This window comes from Quercus robur, chromosome 12 (genome assembly GCF_932294415.1).
Source record: "Quercus robur chromosome 12, dhQueRobu3.1, whole genome shotgun sequence".
NCBI lineage: Eukaryota > Viridiplantae > Streptophyta > Magnoliopsida > Fagales > Fagaceae > Quercus > Quercus robur.
Genome location: NC_065545.1, coordinates 6,758,983 through 6,776,557, shown reverse-complemented (window position 1 = coordinate 6,776,557; position 17,575 = coordinate 6,758,983). Strand labels below are relative to the sequence as shown.

General features: G+C 37.6%; 2 protein-coding genes across 3 annotated transcripts; one reads left to right on the top strand and one right to left on the bottom strand.

Annotated features, from left to right (window-relative positions):
- The first annotated feature begins 1,860 nt into the window (after positions 1-1,860).
- On the top strand, positions 1,861-9,557 carry LOC126709958 (cryptochrome-1). 2 transcript variants are annotated; one of them, XM_050410337.1, is made up of 5 exons: positions 1,868-2,456; positions 4,684-4,902; positions 6,507-7,213; positions 8,237-9,039; positions 9,296-9,557. In XM_050410337.1, exons 1-5 carry the CDS (start codon positions 2,144-2,146, stop codon positions 9,297-9,299), a joined length of 2,046 nt encoding a protein of 681 aa, XP_050266294.1. In that variant the 5' UTR covers positions 1,868-2,143; the 3' UTR covers positions 9,300-9,557. The 2 variants fall into 2 exon arrangements, with proteins under 2 accessions (XP_050266295.1, XP_050266294.1); XM_050410338.1 differs by lacking the exon at positions 9,296-9,557 and having other exon boundaries at positions 1,861-2,456; positions 8,237-9,043.
- Positions 9,558-16,845: 7,288 nt separating this feature from the next.
- On the bottom strand, positions 16,846-17,160 carry LOC126708068 (uncharacterized). Its single transcript, XM_050407889.1, has one exon. The coding sequence runs from the start codon at positions 17,158-17,160 to the stop codon at positions 16,846-16,848; it is 315 nt and encodes a 104-aa protein (XP_050263846.1).
- Positions 17,161-17,575: the final 415 nt, after the last annotated feature.

Here is a 17,575-nt window from a genome sequence, read left to right as displayed (position 1 = left end):
ATTCCCATAATAATGAATAACTAAATAAAGTAGCAAAATGGAACCAGAATCAGGTGCAAACAAAGCAAAAACATTGAAAATAAAATAGAAAAAAAATATGAGGGATTTATCTTGTCTAAAGCCCAAAACATGCCATTTTTGAATAAAACAGAAACATTGACAAAAGCAGGTGTCATTTCACTACAAGGTGCCTCGGTCATTAATAATTATGAGTGCTAAAAAGTGAGTACTACAAAAATTTTCACAACTTCTTATTATAACGATAACATATTGTAAGGTTGAATTAAATCAACTATTTTATTAGTTTTATTCCGTACCAAATTTGCTTATATTTTAGCATTTAGTAACCCTGTATTTAGGTGGGTTTTGTTATAAGGGTAGTGAGTGAGACAAAATGTTGATTGCTCAAGAGTGTACAAGAAAACAGAGACTCGCGGCTTGATCTCGCGGGTGGCTCGTGGCTGCAAGCCGCCAGACGCAGCACACGTGCCAAGCATGCCAGAATGTGAACAGTCATGCTAGCTGGAGCACTACAGGACAAAACAAGACAACTGGCCATACGGTTATCTCGCGATTGGAACTCGCGACTCAGTCAAGTCGCGAGGCCAAGCCGCGAGCCACCCCTGTTTTGTAAAACCTGACATTTCACATTCTCCTCTCACCTCAGTATAAATACCCCTTATACCTACAAATGAAAGAGAGCTTCCAGAGAGAATTTTGAGAGAGAAACCCTAAAGAAAAACAAGATTGATTCACCTACAATCTATACATTAGAGTCTCTTCAAATTCCTCAACTCTCTTCCTCTCCATTGTCAAATCCTTGAGAGGCATTTTACCAAAATCTTGTTCTCACCATATTCATCATTGTGAGAGGGCTGTTTGATTTTCTGGGAAGCAGTTAGGAAGGAATCAATCTACATTGGTTAATGCTACGGTCTAGTAGCGGAATCCGGGAAGTTAGAAAAGAAAAAGGTTCGGCGCAACCTCGTTGGAGCAAGAAGTTTGGAGGGCTTAGGTGCACTGGGTAGATTAGGCTTGGAGGGTCTATTGCTGTCCATGTATCCTAACTACATTTTCTAGTGGATTGTTTACCGCTTAGAGGCCGGCGGAGAGATTTTACGCCGAAAGCTTCGGTTTCCTCTTTGATAACACATCGCATGTTGTCTTTGTGTTTGCATCTTTCTCCCCTTTTATCTTTGCCTTTTATTATCTGTTGTGGGTTGTGATTTTAAATTGGCTTAGATTGTTTTTCCAATTCTATATTACAGCTTATGTTCATTTTCCGCACACTAGTTGTTTAACATAAAACTTGAATTGATTAATTTGTAAATTTGGGGTCTAAACGTTCAAAAGTGTTTATACACATATTTGAACTTTCACATATCATAATATATTTAGCAAAAAAAAAAAAAAAAATTAAATCTCTGTATATGTGATAGTTAACCACTCATCACATATAACATCAAAATTATGGCAAAACAATTTTAAAATAAGTTGCGGTGTAAAACTACTCTTTCAATTAACGATATAATTTTCCACGCTGTCAAGAGAGAGAGAGAGAGGATTAGAGAAGGAACTAGAGAGAGGTGGGTGGGATTTCATTTGTTGTGTTGCATTGGATAAGAAAAATATAAAAATAGAAATCTCGAAAACAAAATTTTGTGGTTGCAATTTGCCAATCAATTTGCATCCCCACCCCCACTAGCCAATCCTCTTCACTCACCCTGCAATCCCATCTCTCTCTCTCTCTCTCACTCTTTCTCTCTCTTGCAAAAGACCCTTTTGGTTGCAAATTGTCTAAAAAGACTAAAATCCCATATGCATGAAAAAGAAACTCCCCCAAAAAAGTGTGGAAATTTTTTTTTTTTTTTTTTTTATAAAAATGAACCAAATTAGATTTATATTAATAATATGATCACATAACAAGAAAAGAGAAGTACTAGAAGATAAGAGCTAAACCAAACCTATCCACCTCAAAATCAAATGTACTTTATTCTTGTTTATGGCCTAAAATCCCCTCCTTATATTACCAGAAAGTATAGAGAAAAGGCAAAAAGCTAAAGATTACTTACAACACCCTTGGTCTGCTCAGAGGAGAGAGAGAGAGAGAGTTTATGATTTGGTTTGTAAATTTTTTTTGGAGATGTCAGGTGGTGGGTGTAGCATAGTATGGTTTAGAAGAGATCTGAGGCTAGAAGACAACCCAGCTTTACAAGCTGGAGTGAGAGCAGGTGCTGTGGTTGCTGTTTTCATATGGGCACCTGAAGAGGAAGGCCACTACTACCCTGGAAGAGTTTCAAGGTGGTGGCTTAATCACAGTTTGGCTCACCTTGATTCCTCTTTGAGAAGCCTTGGCACTTCTCTCATCACCAAAAGATCCACTGACACTATTTCTTCTCTACTTGAGGTTGTTAAGTCCACTGGTGCTAGTCAACTCTTCTTCAACCACTTATATGGTCTGTTTTCTCTATTCCTTTTTTTGTCTCTCCTATTTTTATATACTATCATCAATAAAAGTCTTATTTGTTTCGTTTGGGTTACATGGATCATGTTTATTGGAACCTGTAATATAGTAATATTCTTCTTCTGGCTCTCATCTGCTTTTTTCAGCATTTAATTTATTATATAATTCTTGCTTTTTGATATTTAAATATGAACTTTTTGGGTGATTTATTAACTCTGTTTATAGTCTTGATAGCTTCCAACCTCCGAGCTTGTTATATGTTTGCATAAATTGGATGGTTTCTTGATTCTTCAACATGGTGTTTCTGGATGATTTTTATTGCTCACTAGCTGTTTAAAGTAATGAGTTTTTTTTTTTTTCCCCTATTTAAAGTAATGAGTTAGGTAACCTATCAAAGAAAGAAGTAATGAGTTTAGGTATGTAGATGTTATGTACCTTTAATTTAATATATACTCCATATAGGTGAGGTTCAAACTTCAAAGTACCTGTTCCTAATTTTTTTTTTTTTTAAGTATATTAAAAAAGGCTAATATAACCCACAATGTACGCTACTCCATATAGGCAACAAATCGGCTCATTTATTAGCTTAAATTGTCTTTGATTATATAACTTGGATAAAAGAAAACTCAAGTTTTGCTCATTCTCAAAAATAAAAAAGTTTTGCTAACCAAGCTCTTGCTCATGATTTAATGGATATATCTTCATCTGAATAAAAGTTATTAGCTTCTTATAATAATAATAATAATAATTTCTTCTTATCGGATCAGTTCTTAAAATTAAAAAAAAAAAAACCTTATGGGATCAATCGTTTGCTTAATCTTACCTTTGCAACATACCTCCACATGTCCATTATGTTTATGCTTATCAAATTTTAAGAATCAAATATTTAGAACTACCTTATCTTAAAAAATATTCAATTTTTTCTTCATATTTACAAATTTTACTAAACAAATAAATTATGGGGTTTAATAGAATGTGACATGCAATTTATGTGAATAGAGATGTATGATCGGGCTTTAACATATATATATATATATATATATATATATATAGAATCACGGCGTAACAAATATTAGTTGAACTAAAAGTTGTTGAGCAGTAGAACATCATAAAGGGTTGCTCATAATGTGTTACATGCCACTAATTTCTATTTATATAAAAAAATCAATGTTTTACTAAACTTATGGTCTTCTATAAGCCTATCATGCACAAACAATTTCACTACAATTAGATGTTATTACTATCAAAACTATATAATAATTTCTTTAGTATATTTAAGAATACTTAAATGGATTCAAGTGATAGTTTAATGATAATGGTATTCTTTATGGTGTCCAACATTTGTGGAACAAACCCCATCTCCCCCTCCCCTACTATCTACCTATTTAAAAGACAAAGAAAAAAAACACATAGAACTGTAATTTGAACACTTATTTTTTAAAGCCTGATTATAAGTAGGATGATTAAAATTATAATAGGTGTAATTTAGAACTGAGTCTCTCTTTGTATATACATATATATGAAATTTTGTGTTGATCTTCTTCTAGTGCCATTTTATATCTATTCATGTTTATAAACTAAAGTTTTAGGCATCTAAATTTCTTTAATTAACCAATAACCACATAGGATAATTTTTTTAAAGTATTTCAGTGGATAAAACTTAGGTAGTTTAGGTTCTTCCAATTAAAATCACCTACATGGTCTTGAAAGTTGTAACTATACATAAGAAAGTGCATTACCTAATAAGCCCATAAGACACATGATTGTTTTGCATTTACCAATAAATCATGTGATTGAATTTAATCAGGGAACCTAAGGTCTTTTGGATTCAAAACTCCTAGCCGGCTAACCTTTGGGATTTCAATAAGTTGATAAATGTGAGATTGGACACGCCTTAGAAATAATCAAGTGCTGAAACAGCTCTGAACAACCTCATTAGTAGTATACTGTATACCTAAAATTTTCCTATATGTTTTCTCAAAAAAATAAAAAAAATTCCTATGTGTATTCATACGCTTATAAACTATTAAATATTAGGCCTTTTTGGGTATTCATCACTGTAAGTTTCTTTAAAAACACCTTCTCCCCTCTTTTGGCGTGTGTGTTAAAAATACTTAGTATTCTCCAAAAAAAAATAAAAATATTATCACATTCTATAGTTCAAGTAAAAGAAAGTCACTTTTGCATTTTATGTTTGGTGGTTAATTCCTGTTTTTCAGATCCTTTGTCACTTGTTAGGGATCACCGTGCAAAGGAGGTTTTAACAGCTCAAGGCATAGCTGTTCGTTCCTTCAATGCGGATTTGCTCTATGAACCTTGGGATGTTAATGATGCCCATGGCCGCCCATTCACAACTTTTGCTGCCTTTTGGGAAAGATGCCTCAGCATGCCTTATGACCCCGAGTCTCCACTTCTTCCACCCATGAGGATAGTTTCAGGTTTATATTCTATCAATTATGTTCCTAAACTTTCATCTCTATACCCTTTTGTTTATTCAAGTCTTTCAATATTTTGATGAAATGGTTTATAGGTTAACATGGGATTATATATTGCGTTCATGCAAACCATTGAGCCTTCTTGAGATTGGAATCTTGTGCTTTCTCTTATAGAGTATTGAAAAGTAAAAGACTAAATTACAAATTGCACCTTCTAACTTTGCCTAAAATTCAAATCAGTCTTCTAACTCTCAACTTTGTTAAAGTCAGTCCTCCAGTAGTCTCTGTCAAAATTGAGCCATTAAGGACCCCAAAACGACGTAGTTTTGTACTGAATAAAGTTGAATTAATGGCATAGTTTTGACAGAAAGAACACTGAATTGAACAAAATTGAAAGTTAGAGGAAATGAAAGTGAAATTAGAGGGACCGAATTGAATTTTAGGCAAAGCTAGCGAGTGCAATTTGTAATTTAACCAAAATAAAAACATCATTAAAACCCTACCACTTTATTTTAGAGCTTCCAAAGGTTTTGAACATATGCAACTGAAGATAATACAGTCAATAACAGTATTATATGGATTCCTCAATCTTATTTAGGGAGCAAAATTGTTTGTTGGCAAGAATGTATGAATTTTTTTTTTTTTTTTTTTGCTGAAAGAATGTATGAATTCAGAGTGTTTAAGATGCGCTCCAAAATAGACATTCGTTTAAATCTTGACTATTGAAACCTTAAACTATTATGGTTTTATATTCTCCTACCAGCTATTGCTTTTAGAATTTTGAATGTGATTGAGCAATAAATATTCTTTTAGTGGCAGATGCTTTTATAAGTTTTGCAGAGATTGTCGCATAGAAAGGTCTGTGTCTTCATTGACAATATCTTTATGTTTATTGACTTTTTAAGAAATGCAATATAGATAAGGAGGGTTCTTTTTGCTAGAAAAATATATTCTCATAAAGGAGAAAAGGATGGGAGATGGACTTTTAGTCCCTAGATTTTCACTTGGATACTATTTGACTTGTATCAAATTTTTAAAATGTCACAAGGCTCCCACTTACGTAGGGTCTGGGAGAAGTAGTTGGTAGGCAGCCTTACCCTCAATTTTTGGAAAAGCTAATTCCTAAACTCTGACCTGTGACATATTGTTTGGATGGAGGGTTTAGAATCTATTTAGTTTTTAAACAGATTACAGTTCATATGACAGAAGTAGCATATAATCCAAAGCATGGAAAAGGAGCAGCAAGCTTCTTTCTGTGGCTACTCTTCATAAATTAAAATATTATTGACATCAAAACCTGTTGTTAATTTAGTTTGATCACTGCATTAATTGCCCAACCCTGTCAACCAAGTGATTCAGATTCTTTAAGCTTAGCAATTTGCCCATGGTAACTAATATGACTATGTTAACAGTTAAAATGGAATTCAATGCCTTTACTTGAATAAAACAGAATACACTAAAAACTTTTCCTACATTCAAAGTTGATTGTATTTCCAAATTGTAAGTCTTGCAGTTAACTCATGTTGTTACCATTCAAAAGAATGATCCAGGACTTTTTATGTATTTAATCCCGAAACTTTTTGTTTATTTATTTTGTCCTCTTTCAGGTGATGTATCAAGGTGCCCTTCTGATGCATTAGTGTTTGAGGATGAATCAGAGAAGGGAAGCAATGCACTCCTTGCTCGAGCATGGTCACCTGGGTGGAGCAATGCTGATAAGACTCTGACTACATTCATCAATGGACCATTAATAGAGTATTCTAAAAATCGCAGAAAAGCTGATAGCAATACAACCTCACTTCTATCTCCCCACTTGCATTTTGGGGAGGTGAGTGTGAGAAAAGTATTTCATCTTGTCCGTATCAAGCAGGTTCTGTGGGCCAATGAAGGCAACCAGGCTGGGGAAGAGAGTGTCAACTTGTTTCTGAAATCTATTGGTCTTAGAGAATATTCTAGGTACTTTTGTTTTAACCATCCATATAGTCACGAAAGGCCTCTTCTTGGGTACCTTAAGTACTTCCCTTGGGTCGTGAATGAAGGTTATTTTAAGGCATGGAGACAAGGTAGAACTGGTTATCCATTGGTGGATGCTGGCATGAGAGAGTTATGGGCCACTGGCTGGCTGCATGATCGAATACGAGTAGTGGTTTCTAGTTTTTTTGTGAAGGTTCTGCAACTTCCATGGAGATGGGGAATGAAGTATTTCTGGGATACACTCTTAGATGCAGATCTTGAGAGTGATGCTCTTGGTTGGCAGTATATATCTGGTACTCTTCCTGATGGCCGTGAATTTGACCGCATAGATAATCCACAGGTATGGATGTATTTAACAGTTCTGGCGAGCTTGGTTCTGTTTCTTGACCTTCCACACATGCACAAACGTCTTTAAATCTTCACCATGTCGTTATTCATCTATATCCTCCAAACCAGTCCAGAAAAAAGTTCCTCCAACCAATTATGTGGCTATCATATAACCAATCAATCATACATGACTTATTTAATTGTTATGTAACAAGTTTAAATTACTTAATGAGTTATGTGATTAAAATATACAATGATGGTCATTTGATCACCATGTACTAGGTTGGAGGAGATTGGAAAATTTTGTCCCATCTATATATTCTTTGGCCTTTCAAACTTGGATGTTTTACATGTGGTCAAGATTCTAGTGTTTTCTAATTAATAGTTTTTTAGCAATAAATTGTCCTTGTGTAACTTTTGTCAACCTCTGCTCCTAATTATCCCAAAGAAATGCATTATAGCAGAAGCATAGGAGACATGTTGTGCCTCAATTCCATTTCCATGTTATGACTAGCTACCATGATGAAGCGCAGATTTGCCTTCTTGGATTGATTAGCAATATGAAAATCTGGACTTATACCCCTACAAGTAAAATTAGCTGTGCGTTTCCCCACAGGAACCAGGCATACTCTATAGTATAGATAACTATGGGGGGGGGGGGGGGGGGGTTTGAAATTCTGATTTTGGATGGCTTTGTTTGATGCATTTGTTTTCAGTTTGCATGATCCAAATTCTGGAAATTCACCATTTGATTTTACCCATGGCATAGTCACATGCATGATCACAATACCTTGTATTGGAAAATTTGTTGGTAAGAGTGATTCTTATTACTTGTGGGTTCTCAACAAGTTTTCTTTGGGACCCTTATGTTCTTTTCATGTGATGTCTTTTTCTGAAAACTGTACCAATATCTATATAAAACTCTAAATTATAAAACATTGACATTTGAATTTTTTCATTACTATCAGCTACAGAATTTCTTGTGGATGATACACTTTATTAAAAAAAAGTTTCAGCTAAGTTGCTTTTTTTACAGTTTGAGGGTTACAAGTTCGACCCTCATGGAGAATATGTACGACGTTGGCTTCCTGAACTTGCTAGGATACCAACTGAATGGATACACCACCCATGGAATGCACCAGAACCTGTCCTCCAAGCTGCTGGAATTGAGCTGGGGTCAAACTACCCTCTTCCTATTGTAGGGATAGATGCAGCAAAAGCCAGGTTGCAAGAAGCACTATCAGAGACGTGGCAACAAGAAGCAGCTTCAAGAGCTGTAATTGAAAATGGAACTGAGGAAGGGCTTGGAGACTCCTCTGAATCAACCCCAATTGCCTTTCCTCAAGATATACAAATGGCAGAGAATCATGAACCAGTGAGGAACAACCCCCCTACCACAATTCGGCGTTATGAGGATCAGATGGTCCCAAGCATGACTTCTTCTTTGGTGAGAGTGGAAGAGGAAGAACCTTCTTTGGATATTCAAAATTTGGCAGCAGATAGCAGAGCTGAAGTCCCAACCGATGGACATGTAAATCAAGAAGCAACAAGAAACACATTAAACCCAGCAGTTGTTCAGAATGTTCATAGCCACAATCTTCCACAATTTAATACTCCAATAGTGCTGAGGAATGCTGCAGAAGACTCCACAGCAGAATCATCTAGTAGTATTAGGAGAGAGAGGGATGGGGGTGTAGTTCCAGTTTGGTCTCCTTCAACCTCGAGTTACTCAGAGCAGTTTGTAGGTGATGAAAATGGTATTGGAACTAGTTCATCGTACTTGCAGAGGCATCCTCAGTCTCACCAAATAGTTAATTGGAGGCGGCTATCTCAAACTGGGTAAGAACTCTTGAAGCATTGGATTATGTTGTCTAAAAAAGTTGTTCTACAAGTTCCTCTTGCCCAATCAGTTTAGAAAGTTACTACCAAGATGGAATTGCTTCAGCTGCTCTAATATCCTTCAAGTTTCTACAAGGATCAATATGTTTAACAACTGTAATTGAGAGCAAAATACCATGTTTTTGTTTTTGCTATTTTTTATTATCTTGTCCTTAAAAAACCTTCAAAGTCGCCATAATTTATCTTCTGTCAACAGGTAGAACATATACGCACTAGAAGACTAGTAGCTCAGAGGTGAAGATATGTGTCATGCAATCCTGTGGGCCAATGGGATGGTGAACCAACACCCCACATACTTCTTTCACCACCTTTCTTTCCTTTCTTGTTGTACCATATATGCTGTATAGTAAATGTTGTCTTTGTAAGGGAAGAGGAGAGTCATAATAGGGATGTGTAGTTCTCCAATAAACCAGGTTTGTGCTTTCTCATTTTATTAAGTAGGCTGATATTTTATTCTAGTTTGTGTTTATATTATCCACATATTCTCCCCTATGCAACATTGCTGACTTCTTTAGGCTCAAGGAAGTAAATTGAAATTTAACTAGGCTATGACAGGCTTGAAGTATATAGTAGCTTCTTATATTAAAAATGTTCCGGCCTTGCACTTGACTAGTACTTTCAGATTGTTTTCTTGTTTTATGAAGATTCATTTTTTGTATCCCCTTTTTAAAAAGTTAAATCTCATGAGATATTGAGTAGAAAGAGGTGAAAAAATCCAATCGGTATCAAAGAATGATTTGAACTATGATTTTCTGATATTTAGCTTGGCTGGATCTTTCCAGCACATTTCTTTTTGCACTGTCACTAAGAATTGTAATAGAGTTGCTCAGTATTGAGCTTCTTATGCTAAGGAGAGTGAGAACCAATCTGTTTGGACAAATGGGTGTCCCTCTTTTCTCCTTCCCATTGTACTTGAAGATTTAATATATACAACTATCGTTTTGGTTTCCAAAAAAAAAAAAAAAAAGGAAGAAGAAGAAGAAGAAGAATGATTTGAACTTAATACGGCCCCTTATGTAAATCGATAGATATGAAGAGAATGGAATATATTAAGCCTTTCTTCATTTCTCAATGCCTAGCAGACAGGGCTCCTAGAATAGGAACTATGTACAGTGAAGATCCAAAGATTTTGATGAACGTCAGAGACAGTGGCAGTGCCTATACTCCTTGCATGGTTCCTAGAAGCTCCAGTGTGTGATGAATAAGTGTGAGACTTTTGCCTATGGTTGTACAAAACTGTGCATAGTTGTCATACAGAAAATGGATAGAGATGAAGATGTGTCAGCCTTAATGGCAAATTCTCGGGAATGACTGGCCTTTTCTTCTTCCATAATTGAGTGCCAACAGGCAATCCAAGTTTACGGGTGGACTCAAGGCCCCCCTCAAACTGTAATGGAAGGTGAAATAGACTTGGCAGCACTTTTTGTTATTTTTTGCTAAGTAAGCGAGGAGATGAATGGATAGAAGATTGTTAAACAAAATAAAAGAATAATTTCCCCAGCATTGTTACAACGCAAATTTTGGTGTTGAAGAGAGTATCCAAACCTCTTTGAGAATATATTCTCGTGTATGTAGCCATTTTTTTTTTGGCTAAACATTGTGTATGCAGCTCTTTGTCTCACATACACCAAGTAATTACATGAATGAACCTTTTAAAAACGACCTAAAGATACGGCGTAGAGGTTTCCAATCCAAACTTATGAGAGCTTATGAATGACTAGGCTAACCCTATGGGTTTAAACAATGTACCTATCTAACTGGTCCTAGATTTTGTCAATTATATAAGTCCATTTTATTTTTTTCTTACACATAATCACGTATACATCTCATTTATATGCACGATGTGTACTTCAAAAGGGTAGCTTAATTTTGATCTAGACAGGAATTCTCAAGTTTGAGTAGCGTGTAAGTGAGTTGAGGTCCTTGAGGACAGTGACCACACCAACTAGTAATTTTTTTTTTTTTTTTTCCTTTTTGTTTAGGGGAAAAAAACAAAGAAGGACGATTTGAAAAAATGCTTAAGAGCATTCACATTGGTGCATGACAAAAATTTCTTCTATTTTAGAAAAAAAACTTACTTTTTCTATTTTACATACTCATTTTTCAAAATACTCCACATAAGATTATCTATTTTACATTACATTAAAATATTAATTTTTCTTGATTTTTTTTTTAATTATTTTTCTTTTTTCACACACAATGACTACAATTCACTCTCTTCCTCTAGCCTTAAAATACATAAAGAAAGAGTAAAAAGCTATATAAAAAAAGTGAGTAGTGCCAATATTCACAATAGCAATTTTACAAATTTACACAAATAACTTGACTGTGATTTTAGGAGTTGAACTTATAAAATTGATATCTTTTTATATTTTGCAAATGCTCTAATATCAGCAATCAGCATATTTGGAAAACGTGCCAGAGCTTTTGTCTCCTGCTGCTGAAGGGGGTGCACGAATTAATGCCAGCATACACTTGTAATATAAATGGTTGAAGCTGCCACCGAAACGATGACACCTAAGATTTGTTTGAATATTACTTATTGTTAAAAATTAAAAACTAAAAATATTATAGTAAAATAATTTTTAAAGGTATGAATAGTACCGTGGGATCCAATTTTAAAGAATGAGTAAAAAACTATATAAAAAAAGTGAGTAGTGCCAATATTCACAATAGCAATTTTACAAATTTACACAAATAACTTGCCTGTGATTTTAGGAGTTGAACTTATAAAATTGATATCTTTTTATATTTTGCAAATGCTCTAATATCAGCAATCAGCATATTTGGAATACGTGCTAGAGCTTTTGTCTCCTGCTACTGAAGGGGGTGCACTAATTAATGCCAGCATACACTTGTAATATAAATAGTTGAAACTGTCACCGAAACGATGACATCTAAGATCTGTTTGAATATTACTTATTGTTAAAAATTAAAAACTAAAAATATTATAGTAAAATAATTTTTAAAGGTATGAATAGTACCTTGAGACCCAATTTTAAAGTAAGATTTGTATTTTTTTGTACTTGTGAGTCTTATGAACAATACATGAGACAAAACAAAAAACACATACACACTAAAAACACACAAACATGCTATCCAAACTCACACCTAGTGCAGGGTTTAGCTTGTTGAGAAGTTCTAATAGTCTACTTCCAAGAAGCCCAATCTACGGCAACATATTCAATGTCATTAATAAAGTCAATATATCATCCATTATGATGGATGATTTCACCTAACACTTTTTATTCGAATTCTCACAATTCCGACTTCTACAAGATATTTAAAGAATGATAAAGTTTATCCGTAACTTTATTTAATATTTTTTTTATTAAAAGTAAATTTTGATAAATTTACCATTAAATTATATCTTTTTCTTATACTCTCTATACTTGTAAAATTTTTAGAAAATTAAAAATTAATAACTATGTCATTAATAAATTGTTTAAATTACAAGTTTTTGTAAATTAAAATTATGTATAAAATATAAACTTATAGATCAATAGTAAATAATATTTGATTGACACAAAATTTGACATGTGTATTGTAAGGACTCGATTTGTAACGACCCAAAAAGGATATTGGGTTCGCACGTAAACAGGCCCAAACAATATAATTTGTAGAGCGTGGGTATTAAGAACTAGAATAACTTTTTTAAAATTAAAAGATTCACCCTCACGTATATTGAAGGCTCAAAACTGGCACAACAATCAGTTTTTTTCTTGTAATAGATACAGTTCTTTTGCTTTTCACGTTTTTCTTCTTCAGTCTTTGCTTTTCTTTCTCCTCTTTTTTCTCTTTCCGATCCCCCTTTCTGCGTGTTCTTCTTTCAATTTATATACCACCTTCTGTGTTCCATCCTCACCACACACGTGTAGGTTGGGTTCGAGGGATTTCTTTCTGTCCCATGTAGCGCCTCCTGGAACTTCCTATGGGCAGCTGTAAGGCTGCTTCATTACTGTTCAGGTATCACCTCCACATTAATGCGGCCAAAGAGTTGGTTGAGAGGCAATTAATGCGGAGGCAGTTGTAGTTATAGATATTTGTTTGCCTTTTCTTTCTTACCCTTGGTCTGTTATCCCATTTTCAGTGGTGACATAGTTCCGAGGTCCGATTGTAACAAGACCGCGTCCTGATCGTCCTCGGACGCATACTGCCGAGGAGTATGGTGTCCTCGGACGAATACGGAACTCTACTTTTGTGATATTGACCACCCCCCCCCCTTCGGTGGTTACCCTTACGACCTGACTTGGACCTCCTCGGACGGATTTGCATCCTCGGATGGGTCACAGGCCCAACGATCTTGACCTTAATGGGTCTGTTGATTGACTGGCCCCCACAATAGCCCCTCAAAATCCTGCTTTTCGACTCCTCGGGAGAGAAGGTGGATTTTGACGTCATAAGCCCGTACCTATGCGTGTCTTGGGGCATGCCCCTAACGCTTCAGCATCCCGATTTTGGCAGTATTAAATTTTGACAACGCCCTTGTCTCCCACGTTCAACGGTGAGATGTAAATCAAGCGGCAGAGGGCCTCCCTTGTTTTGTGAGCGGGAACTTTACCGCTCACAATCCTCATATGACTATAAAGGCGTTCTCAAATTAACTCTGTTTCTTACCTTCGATGATTACGTGGTTCCAGAGCTCATACATTGAACCTGCCTTTCTCTATTTTCGTTATTTTCCTGGCGACTACAAATAATTGTACTTTGTTCGAGGTCCTTCCTTTGAACCTGTAAGTCTTCTCGAAGTTTTTACCACTTTTATTTCAAACCCAACAGTTTTCTGCTAAGTCTTTTAGAAAAATGGGGAAACAAAAGAATCCATTTCGATGTCTAGTTGAATCCTAGGAAGGTATTAGAAACTTTCGCTCTAAGTATTAAATCCCCTCAACGGTGGGGATGAGGTACGCAGCCCAAGGGGAATGGGCTGATGCTAAACAAACTGGGGAAGTAGTTATTCCCATAATTGCCTTTATAGAAGGCGGGATGACTATCCCCATGGGTAGTATCACTAGGAGTTGCCTCAACTTCTTTAGGCTATCCCCCACCCAGTGTGCTCCAAATATGTTCAGGGTCCTAAGAAGTATAGATGCTTTGAATAAGAGAATGGACCTAAAGTTAACCCATCATGATGTGAATTGGGTGTACAACCTCCATCACTTAACCGGTCAGGGGTATTATCTCAAGTCAAGATATCTTGAGGTAAGGCTGATTCAGTGTCTTCCCACTTCAAACAAGAACCTGAAGGAGGATTTCTTTATTCTCTCTAGGGAATGGCACGATGGTCTGCCTTGCCCGACAGTAGAGGGAACACCAGGTGGAAGCGTAGTCATAGATCTATAATATTTAGTTTGCAAGCACATTTTGTTTACTTTTTCTTTTTCTTTTTTTATCTCCAACAATTTTCATTTTCGACTTAACGGTTTTGCAGATAGACGCTACACAAAGCTCAATCTTAAGTTAGTCAATAAGGCGATCTTGGATAAGTTACTGAAAGCAGAGATATACGTGAACGAAGCTGACGATCAGCTCCAGGCAGCACACTTAATTCTCGGCTATACTTCCCTGTCTTTTGCTTTTCAGGCGCCGAAGTGCGTGATTAGAGCCCGCAACCCTCGACTTCATCGTATCAGTGTTGCCTATGAAGGGTTCATTGTTCCAGAGGGCATTCTGCTTCCCCAGTATACATCTCGCACAGAGCCTCTTTTCGTAGCCAGCATCTTGGCAGGGACTTCTTCATCCCTACCTACCCTTAGGGAAAAGGAAATAAAAGGGAGAAAGGAAGAGGAGAGAGACGAGGAAGAGGTTGTAGAGGTCTCTGAGTCCTTGGACGACTTTGGGATTTTTGATCAACCCATAAACCCCGGGGAAAATCCTGACGAGATGGGGATACAAAGAAAACCCCAGAGAAGTTTGCTGGAGCTGATGGAAGGTCAGCCAGGAAAGAGTGTGCCTGCAAAATCAACACCATCCCAGACTTCATCTCTTCCCGCTAGGTCTCCTCCTCCTGCTCCTCGTCAACCTCCTCGGCCATCATCACAGCAAGCGCTTCCTAACGCTGCCGAGCTAAAAAGGCGCAGGGAACAGAAGGGCAAGGAGGTGGCAGAGGTGCGAGGCATGTACTTGATATCGAAAGCACCTAGAATCGTGCCCCACTTAGCAATTCTTTCGGTGTAGTCAGCACTTCTGAGTATGGACTTAAGAGGCAGTTGGGTCAAGATAACCACGGTATGAGCCTGAAAGTAATGCAAAAGTTTGCGTGTTGCATGGACCACCGCCAATATGGCATTTTCTAATGACAAATATCTCACATCGGCCTCATGAAGGGATTTACTTACATAATAAACTGACCTTTGGACGCCATTGTCTTCTCGTATCAAGACGAAACTAATTGCATGAGGGGCAACCGCCAGATAAGCAAACAACACCTCATCCACCTCAGGGCTAAACATGATAGGTGGCCTGGACAGGTATTCTTTCAACTGCTGGAACGCTACAGCACACTCCTCAGTCCATTCAAATCCTTGCCACTTATGCAATAAACAAAAAAAGGACGGCACCTCTCGGCCGACCTGGAGATGAACCGGTTCAACGCAGCAGTCATCCCAGTCAGTTTCTGCACTTCTTTTGGATTTCGAGGTGCTTGCAAATCGTTAATGGCCTTAATCTGGTCTGGGTTCACCTCAATTCCTCTATGGGTCACCATGTACCCCAAGAACTTCCCGGAACCTACACCAAAGGAGCACTTTGAAGCATTCAAGCGTAACTTATGTTTTCTCAGTATCCCGAAGATACTCGTGAGATCTTCCACATGTTCGGACGCCACTTTAATTTTCACAACCATATCATCGATATAAACTTCAATACTTCTACCCAGTTGCGGTTCGAACATTTTCGTCATCATGCGTTGGTAGGTAGATCCAATGTTTTTCAAGCCGAAGGACATCACCTTGTAATGGTAGTTCCCAATCGGGGTTACAAAAGCAGTCTTCTCCTGATCGTCGGCGGCCAGCGGTATTTGGTGATACCCTTGAAAAGCATCCAACAAAACTCATCCTAGTGGGACCCACAGTTGCATCCACCAACTGGTCGATCTTTGGCATGGGAAATGGATCCTTGGGGCAAGCCTTATTGAGATCCGTGAAGTCCATGCACACTCGCCATTTTCCAGTTTTCTTTTTTACTACCACCGTATTGGCCAACCATTGAGGATAAAAAAACTTCCTTGATAGCCCTAGCCTGTTTGAGCTTGGCAACTTCACTTCTAACCGCCTCGGCGTGTTCCTTTGATGGTTGCCGAGGAGGTTGCCTTCTGGGCATAACGGCGAGATTCACGTTGAGTCGATGACAAATGAAATTCGGGTCCATCCCTGGGGCTTCATACGGGTTCCATGTGAAAACGTCCACATTGGCTCAGAGGAATTCCAGCAACCTCGCCTTCTTTTGCAAAGGCAATTTAGCCCTAACCTGGAAGAATTTTTCCGGATCACCAACAACAATTACCTTCTCCAAATCTTCACACTCTACCCCATCGGCTGGTACGTCCAAGCCTGATGCTGGGGACTTTAATTGCTATAACTCATTGTCGGCCGTAACCGAGATTTCTGCTTCTGGCCGATGCTGTATAGCCGTTACTAGGCATTGCCAAGCAGCCGCCTGACTCCCTACTATTTCTAACACTTGGCCTCCGGATGGGTACTTCACCTTTTGATGCAGAGTAGACGAGACCGCTTTAAGGGTGTGAAGCTAAGGTCTACCCATAATAGCCGTGTACGGAGAAAAAACATCTACGACAATAAAGTCCACCTCCACCACATCCGTACCTGCTTGCACAGGCAGCCTGATCAGTCCTTTGGGAGCGACCATCCTTCCCTCAAAACTTACTAGAGGAGAGTTGTAGGTTGTTAAGTCCTCTGGCTTCAAACCTAGTCCCTTGTACAAGTTTGGATACATTACATCCACAGCGCTACCCTGATCAATCATCACTCTTCTGACATCGTACCCGCCAATTCTCAGCGTTACCACCAAAGCATCCTCATGGGGCTGTATGCTCCCAACCATGTCCTCATCCGAAAAGCCCAAAATCAGGGGGACATGCACCCTGGCTCTCTTCAATGCTTGGGAATGATCCTCGGCCGGGGATCGGAATACCGACAATACCCTGGAAGGGCAAGATCCAGTCCTTCCCGAGGCCGCAAAATAACGTTAATCGTACCTAGAGGGAGTCTTAATGAAGCATCCCCACGCACCTCTGAACTTGCTTGGCTCGCCCTTCCACTAGAGTGATGCAAGAGTTGTTTTAATTTCCTTTCACGGACCAACTGTTCCAAGTGGTCCCATAAATTCCTGCAATTATCCGTCGTGTGCCCATGATCCTGATGATAGTGGTACTATAAGTTCGGGTTGCGTTTCCTAGGCTCTCCTGCCATCTTGTTCGGTCATTTGAAGAATGGCTCGTTCTTTATCTTCTCCAAAA

Excerpts from the sequence above, each read along its gene's own strand:
- LOC126708068 (XM_050407889.1), bottom strand. The coding sequence starts at position 17,160 with ATGGTTGGGAGCATACAGCCCCATGAGGATGCTTTGGTGGTAACGCTG.
- LOC126709958 (XM_050410337.1), top strand. The coding sequence starts at position 2,144 with ATGTCAGGTGGTGGGTGTAGCATAGTATGGTTTAGAAGAGATCTGAGG. Across the intron at positions 4,903-6,506 it reads ACCCATGAGGATAGTTTCAG|GTGATGTATCAAGGTGCCCT; the intron begins GTTTATATTCTA and ends GTCCTCTTTCAG. Across the intron at positions 7,214-8,236 it reads ACCGCATAGATAATCCACAG|TTTGAGGGTTACAAGTTCGA; the intron begins GTATGGATGTAT and ends CTTTTTTTACAG.